The sequence below is a fragment of the Sinohyriopsis cumingii genome, chromosome 9, assembly GCF_028554795.1.
Source record: "Sinohyriopsis cumingii isolate HCF-2022 chromosome 9, ASM2855479v2, whole genome shotgun sequence".
Lineage (NCBI taxonomy): Eukaryota > Metazoa > Mollusca > Bivalvia > Unionida > Unionidae > Sinohyriopsis > Sinohyriopsis cumingii.
In genome coordinates, this window is record NC_142969.1 from 122,158,528 (window position 1) to 122,180,846 (window position 22,319).

The 22,319-nt window shown below is 32.3% G+C and overlaps 1 protein-coding gene across 1 annotated transcript in view; it reads right to left on the reverse strand.

Moving 5' to 3' along the window:
* Positions 1-785: 785 nt before the first annotated feature.
* LOC149792814 (uncharacterized) overlaps positions 786-22,319 on the reverse strand; it is a 107,742-nt gene continuing 86,208 nt past the window's right edge. The window contains exons 27-43 of the mRNA XM_089971266.1: positions 19,546-19,677; positions 18,925-19,056; positions 17,498-17,752; positions 16,880-16,999; positions 16,191-16,313; positions 15,428-15,559; positions 15,066-15,182; positions 13,578-13,835; positions 12,855-12,989; positions 10,536-10,745; positions 9,505-9,617; positions 7,766-7,830; positions 4,863-5,023; positions 3,800-3,911; positions 2,743-2,795; positions 2,048-2,171; positions 786-1,068 (exon numbers count right to left, since the gene is read on the reverse strand). Coding sequence (XP_089827392.1) covers positions 969-1,068; positions 2,048-2,171; positions 2,743-2,795; positions 3,800-3,911; positions 4,863-5,023; positions 7,766-7,830; positions 9,505-9,617; positions 10,536-10,745; positions 12,855-12,989; positions 13,578-13,835; positions 15,066-15,182; positions 15,428-15,559; positions 16,191-16,313; positions 16,880-16,999; positions 17,498-17,752; positions 18,925-19,056; positions 19,546-19,677 — 2,342 coding nt within the window. The 3' untranslated portion in view covers positions 786-968. The remainder of the gene's footprint in view (positions 1,069-2,047; positions 2,172-2,742; positions 2,796-3,799; positions 3,912-4,862; positions 5,024-7,765; positions 7,831-9,504; positions 9,618-10,535; positions 10,746-12,854; positions 12,990-13,577; positions 13,836-15,065; positions 15,183-15,427; positions 15,560-16,190; positions 16,314-16,879; positions 17,000-17,497; positions 17,753-18,924; positions 19,057-19,545; positions 19,678-22,319) is intronic.

Sequence of the window (22,319 nt, forward strand, 5' to 3'; positions counted from 1 at the left end):
TAAAGACACCGGCATTAATGGCATTTAAAAACCAAATAAACTTCGGATCATATGCACTGTATAATTTTTCCAGTGCGATAAACTAAGAGCGTATTTATAGATTGTTTTATTATTAACCGAGATCCATTTGCTAGGTGTTGGCACGATATCGACAATTTTGAAAATAAATATATTAGAACCGAATGATAGTCTTTCAATGATTTTACTTTAATTTCTGATTTTTATCTCGAATCATGAAATTAAGATACATAACATTTTGTACTTAATTGTATAATTACAACTCGTTTTGATATGCAAAACTAAAACACGAAAGAGTCTTTTTACATATCGAGAGTAAGTCAACGTTATATTTCCAAACATTCAATAGCATATTAAAATGGTTAGGAGAACAAGACTCCGTTTGCTATATATATCTTGAATAATGTATAAGGTTAAGGTTCAAACAGAGTTGGGCATCCAGCAGATAATATTTTAAAACATTTGGAAATTATTATTTTGTTAATTCATGAGTTGAAACGATTTTGTTTGGAAAATACTGAAATCATGGTTGTAGACAGATCCCATTGAGATGGTATCAACAGAAAGAATGCTTGCACGTACACCTTGTTGTATACATAGCCTTGATATGAGCTTAGGCTAGACAGTTTGTCATACATGCCAAGATAATACAAAAGGGTATAATCAAAAGAGAACCATTTTGTGTGCTGAATTAAGAGAAAGACAAAGTTTAGATAAATGTTGAAATTAAGAGGCTTAACATTGTTTTCTTCACAGTAGAAATATCTTTATTCAAAATTTATTATACACTCAAAGAAAAGTTAAATGTTGAACGAAGTCAGTAATAATTGTATTCAAAACTATTGGCAATAAAAAGATGCTGAATATTGAAGACTAGCTGGGCGTAAAATGATTGTCCTCCTCATTTATAACCTTTACCAAAAACGTTTGAATCCCGGAAAGCACCATTTTCAGTGTCTTTTCATATGGCTATATCGTCGCAAGTAGTAGGGTTGTTGATCAGGAACGCCAGTCATAGGTATTGCATTATCCCGTTCCAATATGTCAGAACTTATAAAGTAAATGAATTTAATAATAATAATAATAGTAATAATAATAATAACATTGTTTTCTGAATAAATTTGCTTCTGAATCAACGAATCTTACATGTTATCCTCAACTTTTGAATACTATAGAAAATAATAGCATGCAGGGTTCCTTCAGTTGGAGGCAAGCAGTGTGGAGAACTTTGCAGGTCGTTATACAGTTGGCAAATATAATACCAAAATATTAAGAAATTCCTAAAATTATGATGGATAAAACTGTAATGTCATACTCTGAAATGCATTTCTGGAGATATTAAAGATAATGTTACAAATTTTAAACATATCCAAGCCGTTTGTGACCAGATGCTCTGCCGGATCTTATATCAGCACGCCTACAAACTAAATGCAATTCAAGCCAATAAAGTAATGTTCTTAATCATGCTTATGACGCCAGCATACAATATATTTTACTATTAGTTTTCATCAAAGGATCCCGATTTTCGAAGCTTAAAGTACTATGCAATGCCATGCACTTTCTGAAACATGTTTATACAATATACGTTTTACCTTTCGGCAAGAGCTTATCCAGATTTTCAACCTTTTGCATCAGTTATTACTTATATCATGGATACATATAAAGCAGCGGATACCAATATACGTATTTCAAGACATCCTACAAATGTGACTTTATTAGGAATATTATTGCGGTCGTGGTCTCGGTACGTATGTGGTTTTTACAGAAAAATATTCAAGATTTGACTAATCTGCGCATTATTTCTGGCGTGGATGAGATAAGAATTAGTCATGAAGTTAATTTTTGAAACAGTACAAAACCTAAAACCACCCAAAACTTTGTCAATGGTTTTAAGCTTTTTACCGTTCAATAAAATAAATTTTCTACATGGTTTTCTAGTAAATGAATTGTGTAATCTGATCAATAACGAAATCTTGCACTAGCTTAATAGTATTGTTTTCCTCTCTATTACAATAAACGTCATGTTTACCCTTGTTGGCTTATTTTATGTTGTTTTTTCTTTCTTCTTTGTAGACGTACTATGAACAGAACAAAGGCAATCAAGATCAGGACTCCGATCCCTGTACAAATTCCAATTATCTTCGTAAAAGCCTCTGAAAGTAATGAAAAAAAATCCTTGCTATTCTGATTTATGAACTTTTGAGCAAACATATGTCAGAAAATAGTTTCACTAAATTTGGGTAATTCAAATTTAATGACCGGACAATGAACTTTTCCACCTACTTGGGGTCATTTTCAGGTTCATGAGATAATGACAAGAGCGGCTTGCAAAACTAAGATAATAATATATATTTTCTTTAAAATGTTCAAATATAAAAATTTAATCAATCAGTTAAATAACATCTATGAGTGTTTCTTCATTAGCATCTTGAGATCTTATAAGAAACATCCGTATTTCTGTTTGTAATGTAGTGCCAAACTTCAGTCAACATTGACATGATAAGTCTGACTGCGTGATGTTTCAGATGCAAACGTTCCACCAAGACCAATCCATACCATTACATATCAAGACCGATCAGATAACAAATTCATGAGACTATGAAAATAAAAGAACTCATACTAAACCTTAATGTTGATCATCTTAAACTTTGCTCAGAATGTGCATAGAAGCATGAAAATCCAGTGAATATTTATCCATTTGTGTATCACTGCATAAATACCTACCATCAACGTTATTGGAAGTTCCACGTATTTCATTTTGAATATTGGAGTAAGTTCTAAGAAAGAAAAGACAGTGGTGAGCAATTTTAAAGAAATAAATAGTGAATCTTGACAAAGAAGTAAGTTCAGTTAATTTCTTCTCGGCTTGCAATAGCTTCTTTACTATAAAACCCAGCATACTTTGATGACAACGTTTTTAAAAAGAAATAGGAAACAATACTAAATCTTGTTTGAATACAAATGTCAAAAATCAGTAGGTTTAAGTCACAAATATCATGTAGCCTACCTGACTTGTTTTTATTTCTGCAATACAAACAAACATATATATATATATATATATATATATATATATATATATATATATATATATATATATATATATATATATATATACATAATCGTTAATTATCATTGTACATTTCTAGCGAAGTTAAAACAATATTCATTTAAAGTATTTTCAAAGTAGGCAAAGTGCATACCATAGGCATTGGATTTGGAATAAAGTATTTACAGTACTTACAATAATTCAATTTCAAACCGAGTATGCATCATTCCAATAAATGTGCGATACCCACGTTGCAAATAATATTTCTGTTATATCCACAATTATATAAAGTTTTGGTGATTCGACGTTACCTGTTGCATTTCTTGTTTGTGTGCGTTTTGTAATGGGCCTCGATAAAGACCTAGTGAAAACGCTTATATATATATATATATATATATATATATATATATATATATATATATATATATATATATATATATATATATATTCTTTGGTAATAATAATATTAAATGTGTCATTTGTGGATTATGAAAATTTGCTAACGGCAGGTATATAATTATCGAGAAGATTTACGTAGTTTTGTTTACTTAATTGACATGCATTATAAACGTAATTGCCGAGGTAACAAACGCCAATATCGTTTCATTTCTAAGGCAATTTTTCATGATCTACATAATGTTAATTTTTATCTCTATTAAATGGTTTCGAAACTTATAAACATATTTGCTAATTATACATATACCAGGGGTTAGTTAATCATTTATGGTTACCTACCTACAAGTTGGGTAATCATCTTTTACTTCACATGTGTATGAATCAGGGCAACCGCCATCCAAAGCATTATAGATTGAACACATTTCCTGGTCTTTATTAGCTCCAGCTGAAACTGATGAAGTAACACCTAGCGTCGTTATTTGATTCATGACTAGATTACTATCAACCCAAATAAAAGTCTCGGAATTTAGTTTTAGTATTGTGTTTGGGCGTTAAATTCAAATCATGTTTAAGAGAAACGAAAGATTTGTGTAATTCTTGCTGTCTCATTAACAAACACAAAACATGATACAGTTTGGTAGAAAACAAGAAGTGTTCTTTTGAGAAACGAGAAAAAACCCACTGGCATATTTGAACTGGTTGACACGAATTTGGATCCTTTAATTATGTTATTACAATTATATTGACTATGGCATGTTGAATATTTCCTTCTTACAGAAAAAATTGATAATCAACCCCGTTGCAATGAAAACATCAGCCGTAAAAATCACATTATCGATAAGATAAGAGGCTGAGGGAGGACAAATTACAAAACCTAACAAGAGACGACTCAATCGACCAATTTAATTGATAGAGCAATAATGGCATAAATATTGTGATCCATCTTTAAAGTGTATTTTCGAAAACAAAAGAAACCATTTTGAACAAACAACATTGACATACTCTCTCTCTCTCTCTCTCTCTCTCTCTCTCTCTCTCTCTCACACACACTTTCTATTGTAATTGATATGAAAAAAATTGATGAGATTTTAAATTACAACACCATTTCCAGATGATTGCCAAGTCAAATCTCACATGCCAACTGCAACTAACCCAAAATAATTATCGAAACCTCAGCGACGTTATGCGCCAGTTGATTGTCTTTGACTTATTTATAACATAAACTACTCTGTGATCGTACTATCAACGTGGCAAGTTTACAAGGGTAATGACAGAACTTTCAACCTGTCTTGAATGACGTAGTGTTGATAATACCCGGATGTGCTGCATCGAGAATGGAAATGGACATTGATATGATACGTTTCAAGCTGTCTTGTGTTTCAAATATTCAGGAGAAGCTTACCCAAGGTACCCGCAACGTTGACCTCCTTTGCAATTGTCTTAACTCCATCTATGATGACTTGTTGCCCTATAATAAATTGTGCCACAGCATTTGTAAAGTGTTGCTTCGTCTCCTCCGTGTTCTCGAAGATTACGTCATATTCCACAATTAAACTTCCTCTTCTAGATCGGAAAATACAAAATGGTATCTTACGAAATGATATATACTTAGAGCGCGTGATGTCATAATAAAGTAAAAGACTTAAGCTTCTGTTAGTCATTGACATCTTGCGAGGACTAGTTTTCGAGAAAAATATTTGCTTGGACTTTCTGGAAATGGAGTATTACAGCTTCATTTAATTTTAGCACATTTTTGGACATAAAAATTTAAAGAAGTAATCAAGCACAAAATGTATGTTTTGGAGGAAAGCTTTTGTTATTTTGGACGAGATTATAAAGATTATCAAACAATTAATAACTGACGACTAAGCGCAATGATTGTTTGAAATCATTGTTTCCACTACCCATACCCTACCCACAAAAATAAAGAAAAAATAATTGGCAGTATCTCATTACAGACAAAACCGAAAATTACATCTTGTGTACTCGTTCAAAATCATACAGTATTCACGATATATAACTGCTTTACGGTTGCACTCTAGCTTCTCTCGCTTACGTCATCCACCACAAGTTGAAATCTGCTATTTGTTGCTCTATTGCATGCTTTTGTTTTTAAGTCCTTCTACAAACAATTCTAAAACAAATATAACGGAAAATATGGAAATTCTTTAAACATCGCGTTTGCAGATCAGGTTTAGTCAATCTTAACTTTTCAACCTTTTAGCAAAAACTTAACATGGAAAATAGTTGTTGTTTTTGTAGGGCTTAACGCCATTTTTCAGCACAATAAAGGCTATACAAGGCGGCCAGTATAAATGGCAGAGGAAGAACCCGGGAAAACCCCGGAAAGAACCACCGACCCATGAGAAGCTACTGACAAGCTTTCTCACATACCCACACTGGCCGAGCTCGAGACTCGAGCACACACAAATAGAGGTGAGATGGCAATGATCCGTAACGGTGAGCACTTTAGACCACTCGGCCATTCGATGCCCCTTGGAAAAGAGTAACAAAACAACTAAAGACTAGGATGACTCAGGGGTCAAACGATTTCTACACGCAGATGTGCTGTTTCAGTCACTTGGAAGCAGTTTTGAAAAGATGGCTGCTAAAATTCAGGCATGGTTACAAAAATTTTGAACTGTTTGCCTGGGTAGTCTTCAGTATTTCATATAATTTATATTGTGATCTTTGCATAAGGAATGTTTAATCAAAAGCTAATTTCTTGACTAGGTGTGCTAATATTTCGTGCTCACTCATATTTTCAGATTTGAAACTCTTTGCAAATACAAGGATACGTGTGCGATAAACATGGGCCTAAATGTTATGTTTGAAACTCGTCTTGAGTCAATAGTTCTAGGACAGTCCGAGACTATTTGCAAATTTACACAAAAATAATTTCCAGCCACACTATAAGCATATCGATTAACGGTTGAAAGGTAATGCATTGTATATGCAACCTTCAATTAAAATTAAAATACTGCAATGTACGTACTTATTTGTATGAATCTTAAGATGGAATTTATATTTTTTCAAAAGCACATATATATATATATATATATATATATATATATATATATATATATATATATATATATATATAGTATGTTCGCCAGAACCCAGAATCCTTTACGTTTATGAAGTGTCGTCCTGCTGTGACACCACATGCCACGTTTGGTAAAGGAAAGTATCTAAAAAGAGCATTCATTAAATCATCTTTTAGTAGCAATGTAGCTAAACAAATAGGCCTGCATTGTCCTCTGCAGGTCATGTGTTGTAACGTTTCAAAAAGATGCATTTCATGCTAAATTATTACAACAGACTTTTGACTTGATTTCCATGATGATATTGTCGATAATTTATATACCTCTTTGACACTTGCCCCTCAGCACCTAGAGATCAAAAAGGCGTTATAATATATATCCTAAGCTGAGAAATGTACCAAATGGAAAAGCTAAACAACAAAAACTATCAGGGATGTATTTTGTATTCTAAAACCCTTTCTGAAGATTTTGAGGAGTCTGGAAGAAGCTGAGTTTGCACGAAAATTTCGAAATCTTACTTCTAACTTATATTGCATATGCAAGTCAATAACTGAATTTGAAGGCTTATCATGAACATAACAATTCATTTACAAGTGTCATAAGCATTTAGTTTAATGCCCATTAGTGTAATTTTATTTTATTTATCTTTTTCCTTCCATGGGGTCCTGGGTTTAAGTGAGGAGATTAAAATCCACTCGAAACTAAAGTACATTCAAAAACACTGATGATATGTGCACGGTCATGTACTTTTCGGTTTAATCCATTGGCCCCATTGAACCATGCTCCAGACCTCCTGCACCAACTGTGAATTGCAAATTAAAGGTGAAATAATAATAATAATAATAATAATAATAATACATGACGTTTTGTCTTTTTTGGACGGGATAGTTTTTGTCAAGTCCGGAATTTCTCGATAACATTAAATGTGACTTTCTTCAATTTGTTGTTGTGATTTGGCATTGGTTAGGTATTCTGGCGCCATCTTAAGTGGTTAATAAAGGAAAATTACGTGCCACCTAAATTCAGCTGCTTTGTTGACGGAATACGCTAATTTGGCTATAGCACATTGGAATTATAACGCTTAAATAATGAATGGATAGTTGTCGAACTTCGGACTTTATTTGCATATTGAGTGATTGGATAAAGTATATGATTGCTATAATCATTTAATCCCATTATGAGTTTCTCATTTGCCGATAACTTCAAGATCCAGTAAATATATGGGTCAACATTCACATTAGGAATATTGTCTAGTCTGTACCTTATTGACTTAATAGTAACTTGTACTGAGCTTTGGAGAAGGAACGTATGATAATGCGCCTCCAACTGAAATGTAATAATAATAATAATATTAATAATAACAAGAAGATGATGAATAAGAAGAAGAATAGACAGAACAGGGTTATCGAATAAATGCAACAAACACAGTCAATAATGACGTAAACAACGTCAAAGCGACAAAACAATGACAGCAATGACAATAACAGTACCAAAACGACAAGTTAGAAAAAATAACGACAAAAGCAACACAAAGATCGGCAAAAGACAGAAAATAACGATAAAAATCCCAAACGATAAAGAGCAGAATATGATCACAGAAACCATTACCTGAACGACAAAATATAGGATATAATGATAAAACAACACCAAATACGACAAAATACAGAAATAATGATATAAACAACACATAATACAACAAACACACAGAACATAATGACAAAAATGAAAATGAGCCCCAAACTATAAAACACAAAACATAATGACAAAAAACAAACAAAAAGAAACAAGACACAGGAATAAATGGCAAAAGCAAAACCAAAACTACAAAGAGAGGCAGGAATATTAATATATTGAAGATAATTATAAATTGTTTCTTCGGGTGTGACAAAGCAATAAAGCTCATCTTATTGAACTACATCTGATCCACTCTAACGTTTACCCGTTTCAGCTAAAGCTTTTTGATTAATAACTGGTAAATAAATGAACTATTAAAACATACACTTAGGACGTCATAAAAAATGATGAGGTAACATGACGTCAAGATTTTAATTTTCAATTAATCTTTTTGAAAAATTAAAATTACTGGCTTAAAGGGGTTGAGTAAAAGACGATAAAGTATCTAAATGTAGTAATGTGCATCATAGTTGGGACGCTTTTAACATATTTCGCCCTTGAAAAACCACATATTTGTATACACCTAATGTTATAAAAGGGTAGTTGAAAGCATTTTTGCATATTAACATACTATTCACAGCGTTTTAAAGGAAAAAAAGGAAAATTAATTTTAAAAAAAATAAAAAAATACACTCCGAAATTAATTAAACTAATTTTTCTTGTGTATTAACAAAATGAATAAAAAAAGGTTGTCCGATTCTGAATTAAATCAAAAGGGGAACACAAATTATTTGTGTACACATGCAGCCAATTAAAAAAACTCTTTTAACAGAAAGATATGACAGTGTGAAATATATCTCGCTGTTCAAGTAACAAAATAGTTATTGTCCGTCTCTATCAGTTTTACTTTAACAAATAGCTGTAAATAATTTTACATGTTATATGAGTAACCCTTTCACAAATAGCTATACATCATTTTATATTTGATATCAGTATCCGTTTAACAAATATGTATACATGATATTACATTTTATATCAGTAATCTTTAATAAATAGCTATACATTTATATATGTATCTTTAAAAAATATCTTTGCATGGTTTTATATTTTATATTCATATCCCGTTGACAAATAGCTATTCATTATTTTATATCTTGTATCTTTGACAAATTGATGTGCATGATTTTATTTATTATTTCAGTATCCCGTTAGCAAATAGGTATACATTAAATGACATTTTATATCAGTATCCCTATAACAAGTAACTATGCATGATTTTACATTTCATACAATTATCCTTTAACAAATAACTATGCATGGTTTTATATTTAAATATCACTATAATTTAATAACAGATATACATGATGTTACAATTGGAATACTTACAGCTTCCTTCACGGTAACTGAATAGTGTTGATACGTATCCCCAACGTTAAGATCAATCGAAGGTGATAGCTCGATATTAAATGTAATGGTGCAGGCAATGCGTAAAAGGCCACCTATAAGTAAGAAATGAAATATTTCAAACATATTGTGTGGTGGACAACCTTTCACAATGCAGTTTAATCCTGATAAGGTCTTAACCTAAAATAAAAAGTCGATTGCAAGGGGAAACAAATTAGAATATCATTCAAAAAGGCAATAAGAACGCCAAAATTGTTTCAGAATACGATTGTAAAACTTGTACTGTCACTAATACGTATACAAAAAAGTTCTAAACATAAAAAAACACAACAGCATCCATCTGAAACTTTACTGAACTTTTGTGACATAATGACAAACTCATACCGTATGTTTCACAATACAGTGTACTTCGTAAAAAATATCAATGTACCACTTCTGTGCTCTTTATCATTATATACATGTGTTATGCTGTTATGTTTGTAATAAGAGAAGTAACACCCCATGACGTCAAGATTTATTTTATAGTATGATGGAATGGAAAGGTGTAACGACTGGGGTATCCGAATGTGTTACAAAGTCATTTCGCTAGATTATTCTGCACTTTTTGTGAAATAACTAATTTTGCGTCATGAGAAAACAACATATTGCTACATTTGTATTTCATTTTAAATGAAAATATTTGAATAATGTGAATTTTATCTTCGCCAATTAATCTCAAAATATATAATTTATTCTACGAGTTTCATAAAGTTTGTTTGAAATTCATTTTAGACCCTCGACATCTGAACCATATGTCTTTAATATTGTAATATCGCCTTTCGAAATAAAGACAGATATGTACAAGTTAAAAAAGTAGCCTTTTTGGCATTTTGTTCTAAAGAATATATGCAGAAGTCATAGCATAATGTCAGTACATGTGTTTAGACAGGTACACGAACATACATTTATAGCTATGAATATAGCAAAATTATGTAAATAAATGATGCCCTCACGTATAAGGTGCCAATATTTACCATTGTTAGTGCCCGCTGGTGTCATAGTGGACGTGGATTTTAAAGAAGACGTCATTGCTGAAGCTGATGACGTAGCCAGATGATCTGATAATAATGTTTGGGCTGTAACGGTCAACTGGTTTGTGGATACCGTCATCATCCCAGTGGTTTCCGTTGAAACTTGTCTTGTGCCATTTTCATTATTGGCTGTTGTGGAAATGGTTGAAATAGCTATAGAAAGAATAAGTTGTAAAAAAAAATTATTTTTGTGTTGATCTTTCTGAAATCTACATATATTTGAAATATTACCAACAACTTTCCCACTTTCATTATGCTGTGGAAATATCATAAATGTAATTTGTATCTCTTGCAATATACTTTGGTGAAATATTGTAATGGATCAGCAAACCAACGCCACACAAAGCGAGTCTTGTTTTCGACACCTCCATTTTAATATGTGTAATCAATACTGCTTTTGTTCCACAACACGATTGTTCCCCAGAAACTTTACAAATTTGATTGGATGATTTTAATGGGAAGATAGTTCTATTACAGGGTTATAAATTAAAGCAAAACAGTCACACTATTAGTTTGAAACTAGTTTTGAGAAGGAATGCAGCTTTGATTTTGATTATCAGTCGCTGAAGGCGTGATAACCCTTGTCGATTATTTTGATATATGCCCATTGGCCGTGGTTTCACAGGAAACTGAAGAATTATTAGGTTCTATTGTTACTCGACTTAATGAAGATGCCTGAGGACTGAAGGATGTTGTTATCTTTGATTTTGTAACAAATGAGGCGCAAGATATCCATGACATTAAAGTCCTCTTATCTGTAGTTGACATTAAAGTCCTCTTATCTGTAGTTGATGTTTATTATATTTTCTTCAGTGGATGAGGTTGAATCGGATGAAATCTCTATAGCTAGACTCAATTCACCCACTAATTTATATTTAAATTTTTAAAAATCTAAATCTTTGCAGCTCGGAAAGAGAACTTATGGTGGTAAATGCGACAGTGAACTCAGCGATACACAGTATTTAGCAGTTGCCATCTTTCCTGGCATGTTTTCGTCTTTTTGCAAGAGAACACACAATTAAAAGTGAGATAAAAACTGTTAATAAATTTATGTTAATGTTGCAACTACATCTGTCTAGACTGCAATCCACAGGAATTACTGAGACCTGTTTTTTCACACATTGTTCGAGCTAATTCACAGTTGAAGGAAGTACTTTTTCAAAAGTTTAAAGTTATCCTTATAACCAATGTTCCAATAAGCAACTATTTGTTTTCTGCGCGTCCGAGACCAATTAGTTAGATGTAAAAATATTGCAATACTGTGAAATGTTTGTTGGGTGTTTTCTGACGAGTCGAGCTTACGCAATGCTGTTCAGCAGGACACGACACTGTCTTCATAAACATATTCATATTGTTACGGGATAGTGCTGCTCGTTAACTTGGTTACCATTCAATGACTCATCATGATTTCTGAGGCCAATTACCTCAAGTTAGAATAAAGACACAGTTAAACACAAACATCAACTCCAAGAGGTGTCTGTGATTAACGGAAAGATTGGACAAGCCTTACTGTAAGAATGGGACTAGATATGAAAAACAGACCCAAAGTTTAATTTCGTCTGGTTTCTTAACAGCCACAAAAATCATATAACAGTAAATATATAAGGCTCAAATATCAGGTTCATCACTTCTAAATAGTAACTATCCACGTAGTAGGGGTGCTAGCATTAATACTACTATCCACTCTACGAGAGCGTTACGACTACTGAACTTAATATAAAATGACCTAACAATATTTCGAGGCTAGATTGCCTGTCCATTAATATATATATATATATATATATATATATATATATATATATATATATATATATATATATATATATGCACTGTATTAAGATAGCAACGTTCTTGGTGCATTATTGACAACACATAAAAATGATAACTTTTAAATTGTTCTTTTTATACAACGACACGTATTGTATCACATCATCTATTTAAATTTTCGTAAAGGTTTTCAGGCTGAAATGACCTATCGTAATAGGTGCTAAAAATAAAAGTACCAAATAAATAATGTGTGTGTGTGTGTTGAAGGTGCTAAAATATGTCGCAAAACTTTTACTTGAATTTGACAGGAAGGCAATGGCTGAGAACATAATCCATTTGAATTTGCAACCAGGTAACGAATTTACGGCAGAGGGGTTACATTGCTTATCTTCCCAGCTGGCAGAGAATCATGCGAAAAAAATAATGTTTCCACCTCATTTGGGATTTCCTTGTCCCCACATTAGAAACAACATAGATTCTATTTATATGAATTACCTTCTTTGCATGACACACCTGTCCAACCATTTAAGCATGTGCATGTACCATCAATTTTATCACAGCTATGCGTGTTCCACATAACGCAAGTACACTCATGATTGCAATCTGTGCCGTAATGTTTACTATCACATTCTGTAAAATATATCATATTATTTTATGATGTGTTAAATTCATTTAGGAGGATATCGACTTTATTCCTATATAGTTTCAATTCATTGTCATTAAGCGAAAACACAGAATAAGCTGAAATTTGAATTGCTGAGTACATGTGCATAAAAAGAACCAAATCAAACAAGCAAATAAATTCGAAGAGCAACATTCTCATGAGATGAAATAAATGACTTTTAAGATTTTCTCCGAACATTTAATGGATCGATATATTTTACTCCGTACAATATAGTCTGGGTCCAATGCCTCTGCTAAACGTTCAGATAAGACAAACATTGTGAATGGTCTTTGTTCCACATCATTAAAAAATGAGCTGATCAAACGTCTTTAGGTTTCCGATATGTGTGCTGACTTCACTAACAAACAAACAAACAGCAGTAGGAATCTTTCCTACAGACTAAAAAGCCGATCTGTGACAAAAGTCTCACGCCCGCGCTTCTCTTTATCTGCGTTGCCTATACGAATCCTAGGAATTTGTCACTGATACAGTTAATCCAAATGTATGGCTAACGTATGAAACAAGGGATGATGATTGTACATATAAATAATTACCATGGCATTCGCCTGAAGCTGTTTGAAAGAATCCTGTATGGCAATTGCAGATATAGGATCCCATTGTGTTGTCGCAAGTGGAATTCGAATGACAAGACAATGGATTCAAACACTCATTTCTATCCAAATCACAAACGGACCCTTCCCAACCAGGAAGACATACACATTCACCGGTATTTTTCTGACACTTTTCAGTGTTAGATATATTACACGAGCAGTTGCTATGGCAACCCTCTCCGTATCGACCTTCAGGACAATCTGCAATTGCAATTACAATTTTGTATCAATATACCATTCATGATATTTAAAAAGTGAATTAAATAATTAGCTGATCGTAGTGCCAAAAATGGTTGTTCTTCATTATATTATTCATCTATATGCATCTGAAAAATTATTTAAATTTGGGTATCCTTTTTACTTCCTCCACTATATTGCTTTCTTTCTCTTTGATGTCTTTAACTGGGAATAATACATTCAACCTTCAGATAGATAACAATCAAATGTTCTGTAAAACTGGCGATACATTATTGAAAAATATAATTCCCAAACTATACGAGATTGAAGACACTTACATTTTTACAGTTAGTTTCTTTTTTTTTTCTTTCAATCATTTAAGTGACCTTGACATCATGACTTCACATATGCAAACACGTATCTGAGGGTCGCATTATGAGATTGTTAGTTGTGGGGGTGAGGTGGGGTGGGATAAGCTACTATTTGTGATTCAGCCATGTCAATAAAAGATATTTCAAAACTTTACAAGATTAGACTCAATACACAACGTTCGATACGACACATACGATACTGTATTTCTAACAGTGATTAGAAATGCATCAAGAAATTAATCCAAAAATTATAATGTTTCTGCGAGCGAAACCCGTAAAATGGTATTGAATATTTGACTCTGACTTCCCCATGGAAACTGTTTTAATGTCTCCTCGCTAGAAGAAACATCAGCGTAAATTTGCCTTTTACACCATTGTTTAATTAAGAAAGAAATCTTACCCCACACATATTAATTTAAGTAACAGAAAATAAATATTGCTAACTATGCTGACTATGATACGGCGAAATGTAGGATCAGTTGAAACAGTCTTTTTCGAAATTTTTAATTATATCTAAAGAAGCTACCTGCGATCAATATATTTGATACTGCTCATTTCATGCAAGAATCAAGATCTTCTCGGGTGCCGAAGTAACTATAACAGCTTATTTGGTCCATTCTTGGAGCATGACTACCTTCGCAAAGGACCATATCTATTAACGTTATCACTGAGTGTACACCAATGACGTAATTATGCAGTCCGTCCATGAAAGGTTGTTCTCAAGTAAAAAGTTTAGTTTCATATTTGCTGATTATTTCTTAACATTAAATGACTGAAACATGAATTTATATACTAATTCGACATAAATCAAAATTTGTATTGCAGTCCCATCACTCGAAGATTTAAAGATTAATGTCACATCCAAAAAAGGTGATTACCATACCAATGCATGTTTTTGAGTCATTTGCTATAATTTTTCCAGGTTCACAACTGCATATGTAATCCCCCGGAAGATTTGTACATGATTGATTGCACGGATTGCTTGTACACTCGTCAAAATCTGAAATGCATCAAACAAGATTTAATTAAACTACTTATCATAAAGAGTTAAAGCTCGAGCAGTGACGTTACAATTCAAAGATGGTAGGTATTATCAAACTTTGCTAAAGTTGATTTGATATTTGATGTGTTAGAAAATGCATGCCTGTGCAAACATCTCTTTTCCTTACTAACTATTTTTGACTAAGTAACTAACTACAATTATTCTTAAAGTACGCATTGTGACATAAATATATGATTTAGTACCTTCACATGTTCCATTCTTGGCGAAGATGTAACCCTTATCGCAGTAACACTCTGCACTACCATTCTTTTCGACACAAAATGCCCCTTTGATTTTGCATGCTTTATCATCTTCCGTTTGGCACACGAAAGCAGCTTTAACAGAAGCAATACATCATATAAAGGATTTCACTTAAAAAGAAAAACAATTAACTACGAAATCTAAGGAACAGTAAGAAAAGGTATAATTGATTAAGATATAGGTCAAATCTGCTTTGGACATTGCTGATACCAGCCATGTTAATTTTCTCCTTCGACGTTCCATTTACTAGGTCATTTATATAATGTAACAACACTTTAAAGGTAGATTTCATAATAACTACAAAACAACAGAATTTAGGTCATATGGTTGCTGAGAATTTTAATTAGCTATATGACTATCCTTTCGGACCATATTTAATGTCTTTAGCCCATTTTAGGTGAAATGTATGCACACGGCTAATATTGCATGATATATCTTTGAGGCTAATTGTATTAATAAAACTATATCACTAAAATACGATCAATACAGATATAATTTTCCATGGGGATGTTTTCTTTCACAATCGATGTAATTAAATTTTCACTTTTGACATATGTATATATGTCCCTTCATGGCTTCACATGGTTACGTTCTTAACGTGGAGATGAGTGTCTGTCCCATCCTACGTGTGCATGAATATTCGGGTAGGTGTTTGTATGCATGCATTTTAGTTTTTAGGTTTCAAAATATTAGATTAATTCTTACGAATACATGTCCTTTTATCACTAACGTTCAACTTAAATCCCTCTTCACATGCACATCTGTAACCCCCAGGCGTGTTTTCGCAAAAGTGATTGCAATCGTTCTGACCAGCACATTCGTCGATATCTATTGTAGATAAATAAAATATCCACAGACTGATAAACAATAGCACATCGAAACTGAAATTATTGAATGAATATTTTTGTTTTACAATTTTAAGTACATGATTGAGTCGGTTACTTTTCAGTAAAATGATAGCCCTGGTATCTTTCTATCTATTTATCTAACTAACCATCTGTTCTAAAAGGTTTTCCCCCATATCCACGAATCCACAAAATCTGTTATCGTTTTGCATATTTTGAACATGTTGATCTTAAACAGTGGACGGTTTTAAATACTTATATGCGTAAAAGTAATGAAAAAAGCAAACATCAGCTGAAATGCTTATATGTTGTAATCCATGCGCACATATCACTGAGAAATATTGATGACTTGACCTGAATATCACCACAAAACCTAAATGTGGAATTAAGAATTCAGTGATCAGATTGACTGAAATTGAAGTCATTATTAAAATTTGACAATTTAAATATCTTAAGACAAGACGACATATTCAGAAAGATGTTGATTCTCTATTTTTCATCAAGAAACTTAAACATTTCACATTAATAAAATGGTAAAACTCGCCATACCTTGACAGCTGTTTTCATCTTTAAGGAACCCATGTTCACAGACACAAGTATAATAGCCGTCTTTGTTTATACATATTTGATCACACTCATTCCAGAGAGGATCGTTGCACTCATTGATGTCTGTAATATAAATGAGTTCATTTAATATTTGAAAACAACAGAATTCTTTCAAGAATCGTCTAAAATGTCAGAGTATTTCGGTCTGGCTTAATACTATCAGCTTCATTGGTTTGTTTCTTGGTTGGTTTGTACATCAAAATGTTAAAGGATATATTGTGCTGAAGTAATTAGGCTAAGGTGCCTTGCCCGGAAACACACCACAGCACCCGACACGGACTGGTCTGTATAGAAGTTGAACCCGACACTTTCAGTACAGTACACTAATAACTGAGCCTAGTCGGCTCCTAAAAGTGTCAGGACTTTCAAAAACAAGTTCCAAGCAGACGACATTTCTCTTAATATCAATTTTTTTAGAGAGTTGGTGATAATAGTGAATTTAATAAAAGCCATCTCTTCATTGATGAGTATTAACATTTGTATTGCGTTTTAGGCGAGATTTTGACCTCATAATGAAGCTGCATTTGCTTTCACATTAAAAGGAGCAATACATCAACGTACCTTTACAACCACTGCTTGAGTTCGTAAAACCAGTGGCACAAGCACAGATAAAGGAACCATTCGTGTTTATGCATACAGTATTTTGTCCATGGCATGGGCTTGGTATCGCAGTACACTCATTCTTATCCAAAGTACACTTCTCTCCACCCCAGCCTTCTCTGCAAACGCAGCCTTTGCTTATGTCACATCTATCAGCCCCAATCCCACAATTACAAGCAACAGAGCAGTTAGGTCCATAATGATACTGGTCACATTCTAGAATAAATGAAAACAGGTGCACTTCATGTTTAAAATCAGGTTCAAAAGCAGTGTGTTGCATAAACTTTTGTCTTCATTCGCATGTATAGAGAAAAGAGTATTTCACAGGAAATACTATAAATTAAAGAGAGATTAGTATTTCAAACTTAAACTTATTTTAGAATAATATGTCTTGCCATGAACCTATGGTTTTAAACTTAGCAACAGGAAAGAGCGAAAACCAACAAGCTTAGTAAAATTCAACAAATCATTTATAACCCTAGAAAACAATTTTTAATAGAAAGAACTGACAGTATTGTGGATTTAAAAAAATAGTCCTAAACGTTCTGTCGCAAGAACAAATGTATAAAGTTCCAAAATGAATTCCAGTGGTAATCCGAATAAATTTCAATATTGAATGTGCTGATGTGCCTGTAGTCTTGAACGTGCTATGGTGAGAATAATCTGGGATGTGGCGATATGTTATCAGTCTTGATGTATCACAATAATATGATTCGAAATGTCAGTGAACGAATTCACAATAATTCCAAATTAATGATTTAATCCAAAAAATATTATTGGGCATTTGGCAGTTCCAGTGAATAACTGAAATAAATATATCCACCCAAATTGAAAACTGAACAAATGAAGAATATTGATTTCGCCTCGGATGTTAAAGCAAGAGCGAGTAATTGTTAAGTAAACACAATTAATATAAAAAGCTAAGACACACTAACAGAGACTGGATATATGTCAGTTTCCTTTCTTAAATATTCCAAGTTGTCAAGAAGATCAGGAATTTCCAAGTGAATAACTAATGTCATAAACTCTGATACAATAAGCATATTTACCTACATTAATAATGATCTGAAATTTTAACCTATAATGAAAGAGAAATTATTGCTATGTATTATGTTGCTTACAAAATAATTGTCACTAGTCATATAGTCCCTTAACTCCATTACTAACCTATGCCAATCACATACTATAGACATACATAACATTTATTCATGGAGACATGTGGATAAACAATATAAATTATATATAAATCAGCGTGTATTGCTGCTCAACAAGGAAGAATACTTTCGACGACAAAATTATCGTTTACTAAGCAGATGATATTTGCGACTGCGGACATTCAAAATCTATTTATCCTTCTTTATTCAAAATTATTTTATTTTAATACATACCAGTGCATGTCCTTCCATCATTTTCCAATCTAAAGCCAATACTGCACGAACATGTATAATCGCCGTCAGTATTTAGGCACGTGTCCATTTGGGAGCAATTATTTAATCTGGTATTGATACATTCGTTGATGTCTGCAAATGGAAAGAGGGCCTTAATCATTTAACTATACTTTAACTCTACATATTTAAAAAAGAGACGCAAGTGCGTGTCTGGGGTTTGTTTAAAAAGATGCATAATATAATCTAAGTGACTGATCTAGAATGATGAACATTTAGAACATATAATTTATAAGTCGTGCCATTCGACTCAAACCAACACCAAGTTTCAGAAGCCATAAACGAACCAAAGGTACAAATATATATAGTACCGAACATGACTAACAACTACTTCTAATTTGCTATTTCGTTCATTATATTCATATGAAAGTAATGATACGCTGAATGGTTCTTGATGTGTTTAAAAATAGTTTGAAGTAATTTGATTTGAAACATTATTCGCATAAGGGGTGTATTTTTTAACATACTTCTGATAATGTAATATGTAAATATTTAACCACAGATAGGAAAAGCAAACTCTTAAATAAAAGCACAGGCGTAAATATTTCAAGAAAAAAAACTTACCTATGCATGTCTGTTGATCTTCCAGTAATTCAAAACCCTGGTTACAGGAGCATTTACTTGATTTCTCCTCCCTGTTTACGATGCATATCTGAGAACAGTTCAAAGCGGCAAAAGTGGAGCAAGGATCTTCAACTGGAATATAAAACAGTACATTTTATCGGCTCTTATTTATATATGCAAAGAAAATAAATGTTTACTAACAAAATTACCAATAAATTATTAATAAAAGATATTAAAAAATAATCTATTACTATAAATCGGAACACTTTATATCTTACAATGTTGAATTTTTTTTTGCAGTCAATACATACATTATGTTTCTATCACAATTCATGAGAACTAAATGCCATTGACAGTAATAATAGAAAGTAAACATATAACAACATATTCTAAACTTAGATTTACATCTACATCGCGTATCTCTGCAATATATGTTTTCTAGAAGAAACAAAATTGCTATCTGAGTCACAGGTAGGGTTGCGGAAAGGATAATCCACAAGTGGTAACGTTTGTGCCTTATATTCCTTAATATAACTTTTATATCGATGATATAATGCATTGTTTTGCACTTTTGTGGAGTTTTCTCAGGATTTCGAGAGGGTATGGAGCGTTTGCTTATGGAGAAAGTTGATCTACACTGATATCAATAGGAAAATATTCAGTTAATAATGAACATATATATTGATGCATAGATTCGTGTCTTCTGTAATGGAAATAAATCATGACTATTTACACGCAACCAAGGTGTTAGACAAATTGAAAATCTTTCTCATGTAGTATTTGCCCTGTATCTAAATGAAAGAAATCATTTTTGGGGCCCTAATTGTAATGCCATTACTAACGTTACTGGATGCGATGTATAGTAAGATATTTACATCTATTTGTTTTACCTTATGTAGACGATAGCGTTGTCTCTTCCAATAATTCAAGAGATATGCAAAATAATATTGCCGTATTCTTTAATTACTGCTTAAAATATAAACTCTCATTAACATTAGCAAAAATAAAGTTTTGAGGTTTTAGAAATGTAAAAATAGACAAAATGTGAAATTCAAATTAGGAAATTCGAAATTTGAAATAATCAGAAAATAAAAATATTAAAGACTGATTCTAACGAAGATTGGTAGACATTTACTGGGAATTAGGACTCTAATTAGTCAAATCAGGAAAATCATCCACATTCGTATGAAAAGAATACTAAATATTAATTTGCCTATTGCCTGTCAGCTTAAACTTTTGATATGACAATAGTTCCAACCAACTGTTACATACGCAGATGACATCTGGGCTTTTGAAAAATTCGATTTGATGGAAAGGGTTCACTTAGACTTTCTAAAATATGTGCTAACGGTTTGTTTTAAACATTTGTATAAAAAAAATCTCACAACCACGTGTATTCGTTATGTCAAGCTTGGTAGAACCACTCTGCCATAGTAAGGAGAATCGTTGACTATTGGATAAATCATAGTGGGAAACTAATAATTTACCTTATATGTTGTGTATTGCAACCTGTGTTTAATAAAGAATTTGTCATTGTCATTGTCAGTAACAGCAAATAAGAACCTGTGTGTTTGTTTATTCAGGAGTCATAGAGTATTTCTTTCAAAGACTTAAAAATGTAAATGTCTTATTCATAATATTTATAGTGTGTGCTTCTAATAATGAATTAAAATTATGTAGTGTTATAGAGGCTATTTGTTCTCATGTTCAACTGAATTTGTGTGCAATGAAACATGTTTAGTGTCAAAGATGTCTTCTCCAAATAAATCATTCTATCTAACTTACTAAGTAAGAACAGTCAAAATAAGTGAATCTACATTTAAATGAGGTGCAAAATTCAATAATCTATTTTAAACTCTTTAAGAGCGATAAATTTAAACGACTGGAAATTTGTTTTATGGAGTATTTGCCAAAATCAAAACCTGATTAAAAACATATCAATTTCAAACTCTTTGGTTCAACCGTTTCAGTTTTTTGGGTCAAAACAGATTGTAGAGGGGGCCAATATTTCACAACAGTACTCAAGTGTCACAAAATATAAATATAAAGTACGTATTACTGATATAGTTACAAAGTATTTGCACATGCACCTTAAAAAAAAGCAATATTTGCATGGACATTAAAAGTGAAGGTACTTGTCAGCGATGCACGCAAACCTTCTACAGATCCCTCAGCCTTTTTTGTCAAACGATCCATTAAATAGTTAAAGGAAATAGATTTTCTGTTGTTTGGAAATTTATATTGCAACCCCTCCTCACATTCACTTTCATTCTCCATTCCTCGTGCCTCGCATGGACATTACCTGCATCTCTCTACTGTAGTTCACTTTCGCATACCTGATAGATAAATTTATATACTTTTCCATCATCAGCAAATAAAACTACTTTGAATGCTATAAAACAAAGGGGAGTTTATCTATATCTAATACAAATAATTTGGGCTCCAAACTAGACCCCTCAGATACCCAAGAAATGACGTCACACAATCCTAAACATTGACCATTTCAGTAACCCTTAAATATGTTGCAGAGGCTGTTACCAGTCCGTGCATATGATTGTAGTCTATGTAAATTTATTTTGTGAGACACGGAATAAGATGCTTTGATACATTAGTATAAACTTCATGAACGTATAAATTAGTCTTATTATCAATTATTTTGAAATAAAATCAGTTAACATGCTAAATTGGTTACTTTTGAACGATTTGGCAAAAATCCACGATGTTCTTTACATATATTAGTGTTTTTATATTAAAAAAATCAAAATGATTATCTA